This window comes from Vigna umbellata, chromosome 8 (genome assembly GCF_029865625.1).
Source record: "Vigna umbellata cultivar VRB3 chromosome 8, Vumbellata_1.0, whole genome shotgun sequence".
Lineage (NCBI taxonomy): Eukaryota > Viridiplantae > Streptophyta > Magnoliopsida > Fabales > Fabaceae > Vigna > Vigna umbellata.
In genome coordinates, this window is record NC_142172.1 from 44,374,272 (window position 1) to 44,392,084 (window position 17,813).

At 28.0% G+C, this 17,813-nt stretch overlaps 1 protein-coding gene across 1 annotated transcript; it reads right to left on the minus strand.

The window, feature by feature from the left end:
* Window positions 1-462: 462 nt before the first annotated feature.
* LOC124847997 (homeobox-leucine zipper protein MERISTEM L1-like) lies at window positions 463-6,716 on the minus strand. The gene is made up of 12 exons (XM_047325602.2): window positions 6,209-6,716; window positions 5,494-5,750; window positions 5,267-5,384; window positions 3,637-3,819; window positions 3,094-3,543; window positions 2,727-2,828; window positions 2,423-2,623; window positions 2,141-2,315; window positions 1,714-1,982; window positions 1,501-1,596; window positions 1,011-1,403; window positions 463-859 (listed from the first exon to the last, which is right to left on the minus strand). Exons 2-11 carry the CDS (start codon window positions 5,724-5,726, stop codon window positions 1,032-1,034), a joined length of 2,199 nt encoding a protein of 732 aa, XP_047181558.1. The 5' UTR covers window positions 5,727-5,750; window positions 6,209-6,716; the 3' UTR covers window positions 463-859; window positions 1,011-1,031.
* Window positions 6,717-17,813: the final 11,097 nt, after the last annotated feature.

Genomic DNA, 17,813 nt, shown 5'->3' on the forward strand with positions numbered 1-17,813 from the left:
TTAATTAAATTTATTTTGTTGAGAGACTAGTACTAATATTTTACGGTAAAATTTGTTTTGATTATACTTTAAGATAAAAGAAATTGTTAAAGTGAATATATTTAAAAGTAATTTTTAAATAAATATTATTTAAAACTTCAAAATTTAAAATAAAAATAATTTATAAATATGATGAGTACATAAGTTTTCTTGAAAACGGAAGAAGATTTTCTAAACAAGATAATTACTAAATAACTATTAACGAATTGAATTATGACAACCATTAGCTCCTAACAAAAAAATGGCAATTTAAGGCTTTTCAAACAGTGAATAAAATCACTTGAGCATTAAGACTGATCCCATATATAACCTACATAAGCAAATATAGTCAAAATAGTTCAAAAGAGTTTCTGCACGAAACCATAACCCCAAGGAACAATTATACCAAATAGTTTTGGGTTTGAACTTAAACACAGTAAAGGCATACATAATTAGTCTTTTAACAGGAAAAAGTTATACAAACAGTATAGGTTTAGGTAAGTTCTTCCCAACACATCAAATGGAGATAAGGAACATGAAGAAAGTTTAGAAGTCAAACAATGGAAAAAACTTAACAAAACCATCCAAGTTTATAGCACAACAATAAAAGTTCTGCCCGAAAATTAAGACAGATAAAGAGAAATCCAGACTTATTTATTACATCTATAAATCATACGGAACTACTTTCATTTGGGGAAGTCAATGCCCATCAGTCACTAGCTGCGCAAAAGAAGATAGGGTTCTCTAAGATGCGTTAATTTACTTGTTTCCCTTCTTCCGAACACTATAAAGTTGGGACCACCTTCCTTATTTGTCTATCATCTTTCTCTATCTGTTACATCTGCATGTAGTACAAGAAAACTCAAAATTAATGACTGAAATAGTTTCTATCTATATAACTTCTTTAGATTCGATACTAAAAGTGAATACGTTAATTAAACCTGGAACAAATTAATATCAACATGTAAATTTTCAGTCATCAATTTGCTTACTATTTGAGGGCACGACGGCACCTAAGTGCCGCCACTGCATACTACGGCTTGGATCCGCTCAACTATGCACTTGATTAAACTGCTAACAGTGGTCACTGAAGTAGCAGAGAGTTTTGAAGTTGGAACAGAATCAACCAATATCTGAAATGCCACTGTTAGAAGGCAACCTCCAGATCCAACCTCACGAATGGGTCCTCCGTTGTTCATCGGTTCAGGCCCATCAGGAAGAACAGCAAAGCCCGAGGGCAGCAGGGCAACACAATCAGGATTTCCACCTCTCAACACAGCATTCATGGAAATTAAATCAACAGGAGCATACACAACAAACGAGCCTGTGGCATCAGTGCACGTCTCTTGAAGCATAGTCATATTGCTTTGGCCGAAATTCGGAGTCTACAATTTGCATTCACCAAACAGCATGCTAGGTTACTTACAACTATAACGAGATGTGTAAACTATGAAGTGCTCATGCTAAACTATAACAACTTACGTTGACTCGAAGCAAGGAGACACAGTTGCCAGTATCATGACCATTGGCAATGTGTGCCAATTCTTCCACTTGTCCTCCGTTAGAGAGAATGTCCCACTGCAAATTCAACATGTTTGCACTTGTTCTCAGAAATTTTAGTAAAAATAGATAAATACTGTATTGTGAATAGAGATATGTAATGTAACTTGTAACCGATGAGTTTTTATACATTACCTGATTTCTTGAGTTTTCAGATCGCAGAAAATCAAAAACTGTCCTTGAAGGAATTGGGAGCCACAAAGAAGTTGAAGCACTGAGCACAATGCCGGAAGGTCTTCCTGGATCATCCACACTTTTTCTGGTCATGACCCTTACATCTTCACTGGCATCTGTTATTAGTGTCCAAGCATTTGCAGTAGATGCACCAACAGCAGTACAAAAGCTCAACATCATTCTTTCGGCCAGCCTCATCATACTTCTTCGTCCTCCAGAATTTGTTAGCACTGTATACATAAACATAGTAAATATTCCAAGTCAAACTAATTAAGTCACCTATTTTTGCAATGGAGTGGGCCTAACCCGTTTACACAATCTTAAAATTTAATGAACAAATAAAAGAAAAAATGAAGAAAGATCATGAGACATATATCTATATATATACCACCAATGCTCTTATGGGGTATGTTCGTGGCCATTGAACTTGCAAGACGTTCGCATTGTCTATCCAAGGATGCCACCCAGCGTTTAGCTCCAAAGGCGAGGCCAGAATTAACATAGCTTTTGTAAAGATCATGCACTTCATTATCTTCCAGTTCTATATGTTCAATCCAAACAATCTAAAGAAAAAAATTGAAAAGTAGTTATTGTTTACAACAAAGTTTTCTCCATGGGAAAATAATGTAAGTAAACACTGCAGAAGTTAATAGATATCAATGTAATTAACCTTTGAGTAACCATTTGGCAATTCTGTGATTAGGCAACCAGAGGGTCGTCTTCGGCTTTTTGTGAATGAACCGGGTCGCAGCTGATCCATGGAAAAATCAACAATAGTCCATGATTCTAAGTTTTTTCTCTTACAGAACCTGACAAAATAGTCATCACGAACGGGAACAAGCGGTGAAGGGACTTGAAACTCAGCTGACATCTGAACCAACAACAAATGAAATTCATCAATGCTCCAGAGAGGTGACAAAGTGGATAAAATGGAAGGAATTAAGGCAGATTTATATAAATTAAACTTTGCTTACCACTTGACAGGCTCCGTCCAAGATTTCTGTTTGGCCAACTTCCAGCACTTGATGTATCGCCGCCCTTGAAATGATACCGCAAAACATGTTTGCCCATTGATTCTGAAAATCATTATCAACAGTTTCAATGTCAATCAACCAGTTTAAATGTATTACAATGATGTCTCACCTTCAATGAAAGAAAAATGAAAACGAACTTATGAATGGAAAACATAATGAATAAGGTGACGAATACAAGATTAAAATCGAGAGATATAAAGTAAATCCTAACAAGAGATAAGGAGTTTGGAAAATCAAATCAGAAGCTATAGATAGTTTTACTGGTGGTCATGATGTAACACATAGTTCGAAGAGTATTTATACTCACCACATCCATAAAGATCTCAACGAGTTTATTGTAATCCATGATTACCACTGCGGACTGCCTTGAAGCTTCAATTTTTACGTCTAAGGGTGTTGGACCTATTCCCTTAGGGAAAGATCTCAGATATTCATCCTGGTTCAGAATCTCACAGCCACAGCTTCCAGGGAGCCACAAAGGGTTTCCAGCCTCGGCGAGGTTTGTGAATTCCTTCATTGCTACGCTACCAATCTCCATAACGATGTCTTTCTCAAAATCATTAGCAATTGGGAGTGCCCCAAGGGGTTCATTATTGGCACCAAACATTTCCCCTGTGATAACTGTATGTGCTCCATAGTTTCCAACACCCTGATCAAGGGACGGAGGAGGAATCATCTGGTTTTGAGATGACATGTTATGATATAAACTCCCAGGTTTTACAGCAAATCTTGGTATCATTGCTGACATCTTTTCAATCTGAAATACAAAAGTAAGAAAAAAAATGAAAACAAGAGTACACTAAGGTTTGAACAGTGAAATTTATATGATTTAATGGTCAAAGTGATTTACCTCTTCTCTCAATCGCATATTCTCAGTCCTCAGCTGTTGCTCGTCAAAGGACATTTCTCCACTGAGGCCTCCACAATTAGGGCAAGAAGCATGACTTAGTGCCTCCTTGTACCTGGTGTTCTCTGCACGAAGCTTGTCATTCTCAGCCTTTAAAAGATTGTTCTCGTGGCGATCATGTTGAGACTGTATACATGATAAGGGAATATCATCACATCATAATGGCATAACATGTATATATATTTAAGACAAACAAGTCTACTTAGATGCTTTTATTTTCAGTGTAGAAATGGTGCTGAGAACCATTAATACTGGTGAGAGTGATGGTGACACAGAATAGAAATGTAGAGAATAAAAGAGGGAAAGAGAAAAAGTAACTTGCATGTTATAAGGAAAATGTTATTTGGACAACAAAAGTTTGACACAATTTTGACAACGGCGACGTGGCAGCTGTGCATTGGCTCAGTGAATTGAAAACAAACCAGAAAAAACCCAAAATACCCCTCACCCCGGTTCACTGAGCCAATGCACAGCTGCCACGTCGCCGTTGTCAAAATTGTGTCAAACTTTTGTTGTCAAAATAACATTTTCCATGTTATAATGTGATAAAAGAAGGATTTATAAGGTGAATATAATGCGCAGTCTATGTTAATCTTTTTTTTTTTTTCTTCCTCTCTTAAAATAAAATTGTAACGTGATCTTAAGAAAAAGTAAAAGAAGGTAATAGATTTTTACATCTATTTGATAAGTAACATAAGATAAAATAATTATAAATAAATGAACTTTTGTATTTTAAAAAAAACAAAAAAATAATATTATATAAATATAAAAAATTTATGTATATCAAAGTATCATTTTCCTTAAATAAATATTTACAATTAATGTTTGAAAGATAAAATCTGAGTTGTCTAAATATTTGAGGTAACTGTTCTGATTTCTGGACTGGATGCTTACATTTTTTTACTATATAGGAATGCAAGAGTGGTTTATGTTTTTCTTATTGAAAATTAATATTAATATTTGGTTAAAAATAATAGTTTTGTTTTGTTGAAATATTGTTTTTAATTGGAAAATTATAAACTTTGGACGCACAAAAAACATATAAAAAAACAATATTTTACTAAAATGAATTTTCTGGTAAGTTTTTCTTTTTAATTTAACAATAGCTATAGTAACATTTTTAAAGAGTGGCAGGGTAAGATAAAAAATTAATTAAAGTAATATTTTTTAGAAGAGATAGGTTATTGATACGTCGAAAAAGAAAACAAATGAGAAGAAAATAAACTTGCAAAAAAGAAGGGAATGAGAAAAAAAAATAATAATAATTTATAATTCAGAGTAAAAAAATATGTAAAGGTGAATTGTAAATAACAGTGAAATGATACGTCTCACAAACATATATATATATATATATATATATATATATTACATTCATTTAATATTTTTTATTTATTTATTTTTTTTGAAAAAAATACACATTTATATTTATTTAACATATATTATAAAGATACAATAATTATAAAAAAATGAAATTTATGATTATTTGAATGTTGTAACATTTGTTAAATCAATATAAACTGTAAATAACACAAATAATATTTAAAACTTTACAGCTTTCTCCTTTCTCCTTTACCTTCACTTGGGTACGCTTGTTTTGGAACCAGAACTTGACCTGCAAGATATCCAATCCCAGCTCTCTGCTCAGCTCTCTCCTTTGTCTGTCATCTGGGTGAGGACACTCCTTAAAGAAACTGACAATACCACATTTCAAAACATTACTAAATAAATAATATTTAATTATAACCAAACCAAGCATTAAATATTTTATTAATTAGATAAAAAAAAAGAGTTGAACCTTACCATTCCATCTCCATGATCTGTTCATGCGTGTGTCGATGGTAACGCTTTTTCCCACTTTGTTTGTTGGGATCTCGGTCAGAGGAAGAAGGAACTCTCCTTTCATTACTAGAAGATTCGCCATCTATGTTCCTTCCCAATTCGTTCTCCAAGAATGTCCTTTGTGGAGGCTTTTCTAGTATAGACTGTTGTTGTTGTTGTTGAGAATTCCAAGAGTTGGTGTTGTACTGATACATTGCTTAAGTCCTTCACCTCTTATTCTTGAAAACTCAACATGTGTTACACATTAATAAAAAAAAAGGGTGGTAATACCAAAAATTCTTTTTTTTGTTTTGTTTTAGCAATAAAAAACAAGCACAGCATGCAGTCTTATTCTCACATTCAAAAGGGATATTGGGGATGACCAAAAATAGTTAAATAAATTAAAAGAGTGGTTTGGCAAAATCCTTTCTCAGAAAAAAAACAAAAAGACTGTTGTTTTTAGGATTTGTTTAGCAGAATTGAGGTTCAAAAACAGCTTTGGTAACAACAACTATAGTGGATAAAAGTAAAGGTATGGAATAGTGCTGTACAACAGAAATAAGAAATTAAAGGGATCTACCACAAATTTTATATAAATAGTATGAGAATGTTTGTTTAATGCCGGTACAGTGAAGTACTTGATGGATGTGTTTTATGAAGAAAAAGAAAGTAAGAAATTAGAGAGAGGAGAACTCACCTGATTTTGATCAACCTTAGGAGAAGGATAGAGATTTTCTTTTCAAACCACAACACTTTTCAAACCTATACCGATCCAAGTCTCTCTCTCTCGCTCTCTCTGCAATGAAGTTTTGTGCTCTCTTCCTCCTCCTTTTATAAGGCTTGGTATTTAGTGATGTTTTAAGTTGACCCAGAGGTTCTGCTAAAACTGTGGCTGGCAAGAAGGGGGAGAGAGAAAAAAAGTTGGTTTCAAAACTGTCTGTATCTGTGCCAAAACCATGAACAGAGTTAATAAAGTTACAAAGTGAACATTGATGAACTTTGGTTTTGCTAAACTGTGCTCTCTCTTACGTGCAGAGAATGCATTACTTTCTTGACAGATGTAAACGAGAATTCAGAACCGACAAAGTCGAAAAAGAGTTGACATGGTGTGAAAGGTTAACAATGGCTACACGAAAAGAAAAAACAAAAAATGAAACTTAAACAATCTGATTTAACTGAGATAAGGTGTGGGCATATAGAAGAAAGCTGAGATAAGTATGAAGTTACCAAGACAACACTTAAATACAAGAAAGCTGAGATAGTAATATAAGTTACAAAAAAAAAAAAGAGTAAAAAAATGCATATAGCTAAGAAACAGTATCATTGGATCACTTCAAAGAAACTCGTGGATGGGGATTAAAGAAGAGAACGTTTAAGAGTGAGTTTCTATAGGAGGAACCAAGAGGTGGGGCAAAGAAAAAAATATATAATGAAATGATTAAATAAAGAAAAATACAAAAATAGTTATGGATGGTAAATGGTGATGACTAAGGAGAAGAAGAGAAAGAAAAGAGGGTTGGAAGTTATTGATGAGAGGATTGAGCTGGTGTAACTGCATTAATGGGAGTGACAAAGAACATAAATGCATTATTTTGAGAGAGAGAGAGAGAGAGAGAGGAGAGTTTGGTTCATAACTTTTGTTTGTATGATGGAAACTCAATGTTTGTTTTTTAGTCATTTTCAAACAAGTTTTTTAATAAATAATCAAATATAGTATAATATTAAAAATAATGTATATATATTAAAAAAGTAAAATTTTTAAAAATTACACATAATCCTTTTGTAAATTAATTTTTTACATAAATTAAATTTATTGTTCTATTTCTTTTAGAAATAATGATACAAGTGGGTTCAAATATATTTTTAATCATGTATGTGCTCATACTCTTCATGCACAAGACTGCGTTAGCATTGGGAGGTGGGGTTTATTGTGCAAGTACCGATGGTCGTTCTGTGAAGAGGTTTAAATCTTATACTTATAAGAAAACGTTATATATATATAGTCAGATTATTTGTAATGCATGAAAAAGTCAAAACTGATGAACTTAATTAGCAATATCTGAATTATCTTTATTTAATAACTAATACAGCAGTTTTTTATAAAAAATATTTACTTTAACGTTGGTGGAAATCATTATTTATGTAGTTTTATTATGTAAATATTTATTTTAAATTTCTGTATGATATGAATATAATTTTGCAGGAGTTATAGTAAAGAAAGTTCCAGAAACATGATATTAATTTATATGTTTACATGATAATGATAATTTATATGTATTAGTTGAATATCAAATAAAAAGTACAAAATTAAAGACTGAGAACGATTCAGAGACTCAATTGGACCTGTTCTTGAATCTTTTAAAAAAAGATATGTAAAAAATAAATTCATTTCTATATAAACTTATACATAAAATAAAATAACTTTTTTTTAAAATTAGACCTCTATAAATTAATTTATAGATAAATTAACTTTAATTTATAAAAAAAGTAAATTTTAATTTTTCATTTTATTTAATATTTCAAAATATGAGTAAAAGAACTCCGGCTCAAATGCCAACTAATTCATAATGGTCCTCGATGGGTTTTTGTCTAATTTCAATTTTTGTAATTTTTATTCAATCTAGTCATTTTTTTTAATAGTGTCTAAATCCTTAACACATGTCAAAAACTTACACCTTATTTAACAGTGGTTCCACCTGGACTTAAGTGTCGTTAGAAAAAAATGACCAAATTAAACAAAAATTATAAAAATTAGAATCACTTTAAATGCTAAAAAAAAGTTGATGACTACCTTAAACAAAACTAACAACAAAAAATAATGAGAAAAATAGGTATTAAGTCAAAAAAATTACTTACTAAATAAGATAATGGTTGAAATGATGATTATTTATTTTGAAATTCAAATTTCTTAGCATTGTTTAGTTTGTTGAGATTGTCTGTATAACATCTCAACGGTTTATTTATTATATTTTTCAAATATATACAAGAGATTTATTTAGAAGTGAAACAAATTAACTTAAAACAGTGTACCTACAAAGCCAGGAGGGTGAGGGTTTGCATTTAATCTATAAGAGAGTATAATCCATAGTATGTATGTTATAAATTTCCTTCAATATATACTTATAATAATAATATATAATAATAAATATATAGTGTACATTAATAAACTATACCATATCTATTGTTTTTTAGTTGCATTATAGACCTTACTTTCTACGTGTCTTGTTTGAAAATAAAGTATTATTAAGTAACTCAATTCTTCATACACCAAGGGAACATCATTTGAAGTTTTTGTTACTTTTATTATTTTATGCGCAGAGGTTTGTTATATTAGTACATGTTTCTCCCTTTATATCTATTAACTTATTTGTTTAAATTCTAGTTAATATTTATACTTATTTTTACAAATAAAGCATATTTATTGAGAAGGATTAATAAAAATCACAATAAGAGGTACTCATAAAAGTGTTATTGGAAGATAAATTGCACCACAAAAATATATTAAGATGGAGATAGAACAATATTGAATATGAAATAAAATAAAAAAGTGTTCAGATTCATTTTCATAAATATATTATTTTTAAAGGGATACAGTGTGTTTTTGGTATATTTTAAATAAAACAATCAACATTTATCATTTATACTATTTCTTTGTTGATATATATATATATATAGTTTAAACACGTTTGTCATGACCTATAAATATAGATTTATAAGTAAAGTATACAAAACTATATATACATAACTACAATTTTGGTATGATAGGAAACAATTGTATTTTCTGACATAAAATTAATCGTTTTTATTATTAATTGACTAGTATTGAAAATTAGTTAGTGGATTTTGATAAGGTTTTTTATATATTTTTATTTACAAAAACTCAAATTGTTTAACAGGAAGAATTTTATCACTCATATATAAACTATTTAAGTGGATAATCAGGACTTAGGATATTTACTTCTTTGTGAGCTTCTCATCTTTTTTTTTCTCTAGAGTACAAGATAAATTAAAAAAGTTAATTGTATTTTATATGTATAACTTTTGTTAATGTACGTAAAATTTAGAGTTTCAAAAGTTAATTGGAATATATATATATATATATATATATATATATATATATATATATATATATATATATATATATATTAAGTTATAAGTTTTTTTTATAGAATTGACTTAAAAAATTTATATTGCTCTTTAATTTTTTGATTAAGTTATATGATTATTATTTTATTTTTTGATCTTCCTTATTATTTTGTCATCTTACTTATTGTATTTACAGGTTAAGAAATACGAAATTCTATAATCAATAAAACAATGTGGTAATTAATTTAAAAGGACCAGTAATTTTTATCATTTTAATGTTATTTAATATTAATCATATAACTTCTTTTTATCAACAATAACAAAAAAAAAACTTTTCCATGTCTATACATGTCCTGTCACATTGAAATGCCCTATAAATTCATTTCAAGTATAACAAATATGACATATTCTGAAGTTGTTTGTGATTTATTGTATTCTTGATCACAAGACTTACAAGCTTTCTATATTCTATTTCTAAATTAGTTAAATGTTATTTAATATTAATTAGCTACAAAATCTAACATTTTTTAAATATTAATAAGATGACGGGAAGATAACAGTTACGTCATCAAATTAAAAAAATTATTAAAAAATATAATTTTTTAATATACACTGAAAATAATAATAATATTGATAACTAAGTTAAAAATTAAAAGTACCGAAATTTATAATAAACTTAAAACTTAATTAAATTTTTTTAAAATATAATAAATTAAACTCTTATTTTTAATACTATTTTTTACTTAATTATATCTTTAAGACTTTGGAATATATATATATATATATATATATATATATATATATATATATATATATAGAGAGAGGTTTGCTAACTGTGTAGGCTATTTCTTTTCGTTGGTACATTTTAGTAATGTGTACCCAATTTTAGTAGGAAAAAATATTCTCGTATATTATGGATTTTAGGTTTTAAGGTGAAGGGCATTTGAATAATTTTCATTTTCAAAACTGATAAAAAAAAAAACAAGAAACTCTCAAACCCTTATTCATCTCCTTCATTCTTCTGAACCTTTTCTCTTTCATTCTCTCACTCCAATTTTTTCTTTGTCATCCCTATTGTAGCCCTAATTGAAAAAATCAGAAACACTCGCTTAAGTTGGACGAGTGTTTCTGATTTTTTCACTTGGGGCTAATGAGGATGACAGAGAAAAGATTGAGAGTGTTGCTCCCTCCACCACCACCAAATGCTTCCTGTACCACCCCATACCTAATATGCCCTTCTAGTAAAACGGATGTCAACATCTGTTTTACCTTCAACAAATGTTGATATTCGTGAACGGATTTTCACATCCGTAACGTCTTTTAATTTTTGTTGTTGTTATTTTAGTTTTTTTATTTTTATTTTAGATTTTATTTTAATAATGTTTTTTAATTGTATATAAAAAACAAAAAAATTAAATACTTTATAAATTAATTTAAAATATAATAAATTAATAAACTAAAAACTAAAAAAAACTTGAACGAATGTGGTATATCCGTTTAACTAATCAAATAAAAAATATTTAAATAATAAATTAAATAATAATATGTAATTAAAATAAAACAAAAATAATTTAATTAAATTAATAATAATTATTTCATTAAATAAAATTAATTTATATATAATTACATAATATATTATAAAAAAACAAAAAAATTTAAATACTCTAAAAAATAAATTTAAAATATAATATTTTAATAAACTAAAATAAAAAAAAAACCTCAAAGGGTGTGGCATATCTGTTTAACATAATTAATTTAAAAATAATATAATTAAATTAAATTAATAATAATTATTTAATTAAATAAAATAAAATTAATTTATATATAATTATATAACAAATTTAAAAAAATTTAAATAATATCTATATATATATATATATATATATATATTAATTTAAAATAGAATAAATTAATAAATTAAAAACTAAAAAAAAACATAAACTTTGAACAGATGTGGCCACATCTGTTAACTTCTTTAACTGATGGAAAGAAGTGTGGATGTAGAATATTTTAAAATATAAAGGATAGTTTTGGAATTTAAAAAAAATGTGATGGTGCAGAGAGCAATGTGGGGTGGTGTTGGAATAACCCTCAAAGATTAAAGTGAGAGGATGCAAGAGAAAGAATTGAAAATACGATAATATTTTTGTCTATTAAAACTCATACAATTAATATAAAATATTTATTTATATATTTTAAATATCAAAAATCAATAAAAAAATTATGCAATCATATTTAATTTAAAACTAACTTGAAATTAAAAAGATATAAAAAATGTATTTCAAAGTTTTAATTTTTAAGTTGGAGTTTTTTTATCAGTATTTCTTAATATATTTATCTCAGTTTTAAAACAACCGTTAAGATGTCAAAGAAAAAAATTTAGTAACGGTATATATCTTCCATTAAAAAAAAGTTTTAATGCTATACATGAGCTTTTATTATGAACTTGGCTTAAAAACATATTGAAATAAGTTTAAAAAATATTTTAATGAATTATGCCGTTAATCTTGCTTAAATAATTTTTTTTTAAAATAAGACATTATGGTAAATGAAACGTAAAAACAGATTTTGCTTAAACAAATTGAATTATGACCCTGAGATTAAACAAGACACTATGGTAAATGAAACTGAAAAACAAACATAACTGCTTAACACAACTTTTGAAATAACGTATTATGAATAGATAGGTGTCGCTCATGCCGAAAATTCTCAGAAATTTACAAATCTAACACCTATCTTGCTATAAATTTTTAAACTGACCGACAAAATACATTATTTCAATTTAATTAATAATTAAAACAATTAATATAAAATAAATAAAAGATCAAGATAAAATTATTAATAATAAAAAATTGAAGTCATAAAAGTTATGACATTTAATATTTATATTTAATGAATATTGGAATTATATTATTTATGATTTCTAACCATTCATATTCAATCATTTTATTTATTTATTTTGCAGTAGTTTAATATTTTCATAATTATTCAAGTAATTGAAATGAATTGCACAATAATTTAAATAAACTAAATTAAAATGAACTTAATCTGAATTACTTAAATTATTTAAATCACTATCAATTAACATCCTGTTTGAAAATATATTTTTTAATCTTGTATAATTTAATTAAACTAATTTCATCTAAAAATTATTTAATTTAAATTTTTAATAGTTTTAAATAATTCAATGTATTTACATAATCCAATCTATCCATTTTATTCTTTCTTTCCCCGATCTTAATAATTAGGAGCTCAGAAGTCCCGGTTTTATTTTGACTAAAATAAAATGCATACTTTTTTTTAAGTGATGAAGAAGAACTTCAATGGGATTGTTAGTTTAATATTGAAACAATACTTTCTCAATCCATTTATTTATATGCGACTGAAAATATACTTTTTAAATACAATACATAAAACTAGAATAGAGTAATTAGTTAATCAAATCATCTCAATTATTAGAAAATTAAATAAAATACAAAATATATTTTTTAAATTGTTACTTAAACGAAAGAGTGTCATTTAAACAAAATTAGGACAAAGACTAAAACTGAGTTATTACTATCTTATTTTTCTTATGTAAAGAAGATTTCGCATGAGCAAAATTTAACAAAAGGAAGAAAAAAATTGTATTTTAACTTTAGCTTGAGTCAGAATCCCTCACATAACTCAAGAATAAATATCAATTTTGTTTGGTATTTTCACTTGGAATACCATTGAACTTATACATTTGAACAACCAAAACTAGTAATTCAAACATGTACAAATTAATCTAATTTATTATCAACGATTTCAATCATCATTCAAATGACATAGTATACATGTTTTCCAATATTCGAGATGAAAACCAAAGCATTATGGCATAAACATTTTAATCCAACATCTATTTTCCAAGTTCAAAAACGAAGCCACTAGAAGGATTCATATCAATTTACTAACCAAGTAATACACTTATACTCAAATTCAACATAATAAACACTATTATAAATTGTCTTCTTAACCAACTACCAATATCTATCTAAGTATTCAAATTCTCAAATTCCAAAGTTATCTTGAAACAAAGTATGATGTAATCACAAAATAGATGAAAAATGAAGTTAGAATAAAAAAACAAAATAAGAGATATAGAAGGAAAAAGGCACATGTATACATACAACAAGGCTTTTACTGGGTAAGAAAACAAGAGGATAAAGGAAATAGGACATAAAAATGTAATGGACCTAAGGCCAAGATCTCACATTTCTTGTAGCCTTAGTGGTATATGTGTAAAATAAAGAAAAAGAAAATCAATGTTATATTATCTTGGAATAGTTAACTTCCTACACAATAGCCATCTTAATACTTCATGTTGAAAAATATTAAATACAAAAATAAATATCCTTCCTATTTTAGATATAAAAAAATATTTTTTTCGTTTAATAAGTAAAAGAATTAGGAAGAGAAAATATTTTAAAAATTATATTAAAACTAACACAATTAATGGGTTACATTTGGAGTTGGACCTATCAACTAATAAGTTTCTATATCATACAATGTATTTCTTTTGGTAAATGGTGAAACTATCTAGTTCTGTTTTAGCTTACAACCAACCGATTTTTAGAAAATCTATTTACCATCGTTCTTTAAAAATTATGGTAATATAATATGTTTGAAAATTTAATTAAATATAAAATCAAATTATAATATATAAATAAAAGCAAATTTTATTTTGAGACAATTTTGTATAGTTAAATTGAGTTTAAATTTACTGTCTTATAATTATAACAAATCCATAAATATTTATTTAATTGAAATTTTAACTTATGTTATTTGATATAAAATTATAATATATAAATAGAAATTAATTTTATCAAATTGATTTTGTAAGGTTAAATGAAAATTGAATTTATTATCTTTATTTCATATTCTAATAAGATAAAAATTATTAAGATGTAAATATTTTGTGCTATTTTACAATATTTTGCCTAGATTTTTAGATAGGATGACAAAAATACTTGTATATATGATTATCCACGGTAAAATCTATGGTGGGTGATTGGTATTCACAAGTAGAGGGGATGAGTATTTTAATACTCATTTATAAATGGGTTGGGTGTGAATATCATATCATCTACACAACGGGTCCGGTCGGCACGGATAATGCCTACCCGCAACCTGTCTGCTACCCACACGGGTACTCGCTTAGAAAATACCCGCAAATATTTTAAAACCCGCGAGTACCCACAGATACCCACAAAAAATTAAAAAAATATATATTTTATACATTTTTAATAAAATTTAAATAAAATTACAAAAAATATATATAATATAATATAAGGTAAATTATAAATTAAAATTTAATTTTAATTAAATTTAACCCAATAAAATATAAATTAGTTTTAATTAAAAAAAAATAAAAATTAATTTTTTTAATTATTTTTTGCGGATAATGGGTACCCGCAGAGCAAACAGTTTAATACTTGCATCCGACTCGTTTAGAAGTAGATATCAAAATACCCACTACCCGATACCTGTGGATAATAAATATCTGCAGGTAGTAACTACCCGCCGCGGATTTTTTGTCATCCGTAATCTACACTCACATATATCATATTATTCACACTCGCGAATATCCATTATTTGTCAAAAAAATTAAAATAAAAATTTAATTTATATTTTATTAAGTTAAATTTATTTAAAATTAATTTATATTTTATTAGGTTAAATTTAATTAAAATTAAATTTAAGTTATATTTAATTTAATTATATTATATATTATATTTTGTTTTGTAATTTTATTTTAAAATTTTTTAAAATATTTGTGAGTATTCACTACTATTCACAAAATTTTAAAATATTCAGAAATAGTTTTTAGACAAGTATCGAATAAATAATAAAACGAGTAACAAGTTAATTTTTTTTTCTTGGAGATCATATTGTATCCGACCCGTTGGCATCTAAGATTAAATAGCACTGTATCATTGGGTTTCGTAAAAGGGATATACATAAAAGTATGTAAAAACTAAATATACTTCTTCATTCATTTCCTTTCCATGATCGAATATTTAAGAAACAAAAGCAATAAACTTTTAAATTGCCACCTGTATGATTAGTAAAATTTAAGACCAAAACTTTCAAGGCAACAAAGATTAAATTTCCAACTAAAATATTAAGATATTAGATACATATGAGTCAAATCTTTTATATATCTTCCACTGAATCTTTTCCTGATCAATATGAAATGTACTGCTCGCACTTAAACTTCCACCTACTTTTGCCCAATGCAATTATTAAAATATCTTTCGAAGGTAAAACTAATTAAGAAAATACACTTTTTTTTCCTGAGAAAAGGATCAAACTCCTTACAACTTGATTATGAAAACTCTATGCTATATTAAAACCAAAAAAGGAAGTTCATCACTAACAGCCCTTTCAATATATAATCTTGTTCCTACAACAAGGAGCCCTTGCGCATGTTTCTATCTTCCATGTCAAAGATAACCACTATCACTACTATATCCTGTTGGAGGCATTCCAATTTAATGCACAAATATTGTTGCACATATAGGGAAAAAAGCAATCATGTATTAAGATCAGAATTTGATCCATGTTAACTTCGTCCATATTAAGCTATTCTGAGTTGCTGACTGCTGCTATCATGATACAGAAATGACCAAATAATCATTTATTGCATGTCATGCCGACTCACTAAATCTTTCTCCACGAGTAAAATGCATGAGGTTGAGGGAACTAATTAATGCTGTTAGTGCAAAGGCATCAAAAAGAAATTATTATTCAATTGTATGTTTTGTTTGAGGTTCATTGGCATGATCATGTAGCCAACACGTGCGAAAATCGTACTAGAAAACAGAAAATTTTGGTGGGGAGAGAGCTATATATTATGTATACCTCGTATGAGAATAGCATCTAATCCACGTTGGAAAGCCATCACCAAATCATGGTTATCTATCTTTTGTCAATTCAATGGTTGAAGTTGGAATATATTCTTTAAACCCTGTCTCCAACACAAGTCTAAGTCAAATTCCATTCCTACTATTGATTTCTGCAACTTAATCAATGAGGTTCACCATTCATCAGTAGTAAATAGTATCTGACATGTTTAATGTGGTTGGCCATGAAGCCCAATATTGCAGCCGGATGAGCCGGCACTGAAACAACCAACGTAAATTGTCGCTCCAAAATTGGTTCACCATAGTGTCTTCTTAACGCATCGTAGCTTTAATTTAGTTTTGCCAATATTGTCTCCACAATTCCATGCATTAACCTACCTTTGCTTCAGTTAATTTGGTTCACTTTTGAGAGGAAATCCTTGGAAAGAATCTCTGGGAAGGGATTTACCATACTATTTTTGCTTCTGATTTCAATAGTGTAGTTATGCATTTATATTTCAACGAACCATACTATGGTACTCAACTTCAATGCTATGTAATTGCAGACCATAGCTCTTAAATATGGAAATCAAAGGGTCCACCTTGTAAATTCAGTAGGTGCTTCAGCATTAATTTTAAACCTGTCATTTTTTATCATTAATTTTGATGCACAGGTTCTGCAGAAAGTACAAACCAGCTTCACAATTTTCAGTTAAATAGTATAAATCAATCATATCAGAAAGAAAGAAACTTCACAAGCAGAATATATTGGTTTTTGATTAGCAGATACAAAAGAAATGTCCAATTGAATTGTTTCTTGACAATGGCAATTGTAAAAGCTAGAACAGTTACAGCATTTCGATGGTGTCCGTTTTCTTGTCAAGTAAACAACTTACTGCTTGATTTCCCATCGTGTTCTGGTTTTTTACTCTTTCTTCACTGATCAAAAATTTCATTTGGGAATACACAATATTGAAATATCAGCTTAACCATTTAAGAGATTCACAACATTCTTCATCAAAAACTTAAATGAATTACTCAATCTTTCATCTTTATATAGTATTCTAGTTTCTCTTTTCTATACAACGTGAAAGTTAGACTCACCTTGGATTTCTAAGAATTAGCATAACAGTGTTTCATATGTTCTTGAATTGCAGTGCATCAAACCAATTCCAATGGATCAGAGGGATGCTTGCCCCCATCCACCTTTGCTGTCTGAGCAATCTCGTAAAGATAAAACTTTGTTGTAATTCTTTACATGACTTTAGTGCAGTTCCGGCACTACGGTTAGAATTTATCTCGCTAATTTGCAGAGTAAAAGCTTATATTAAGAGTTATTATTGAGATAAC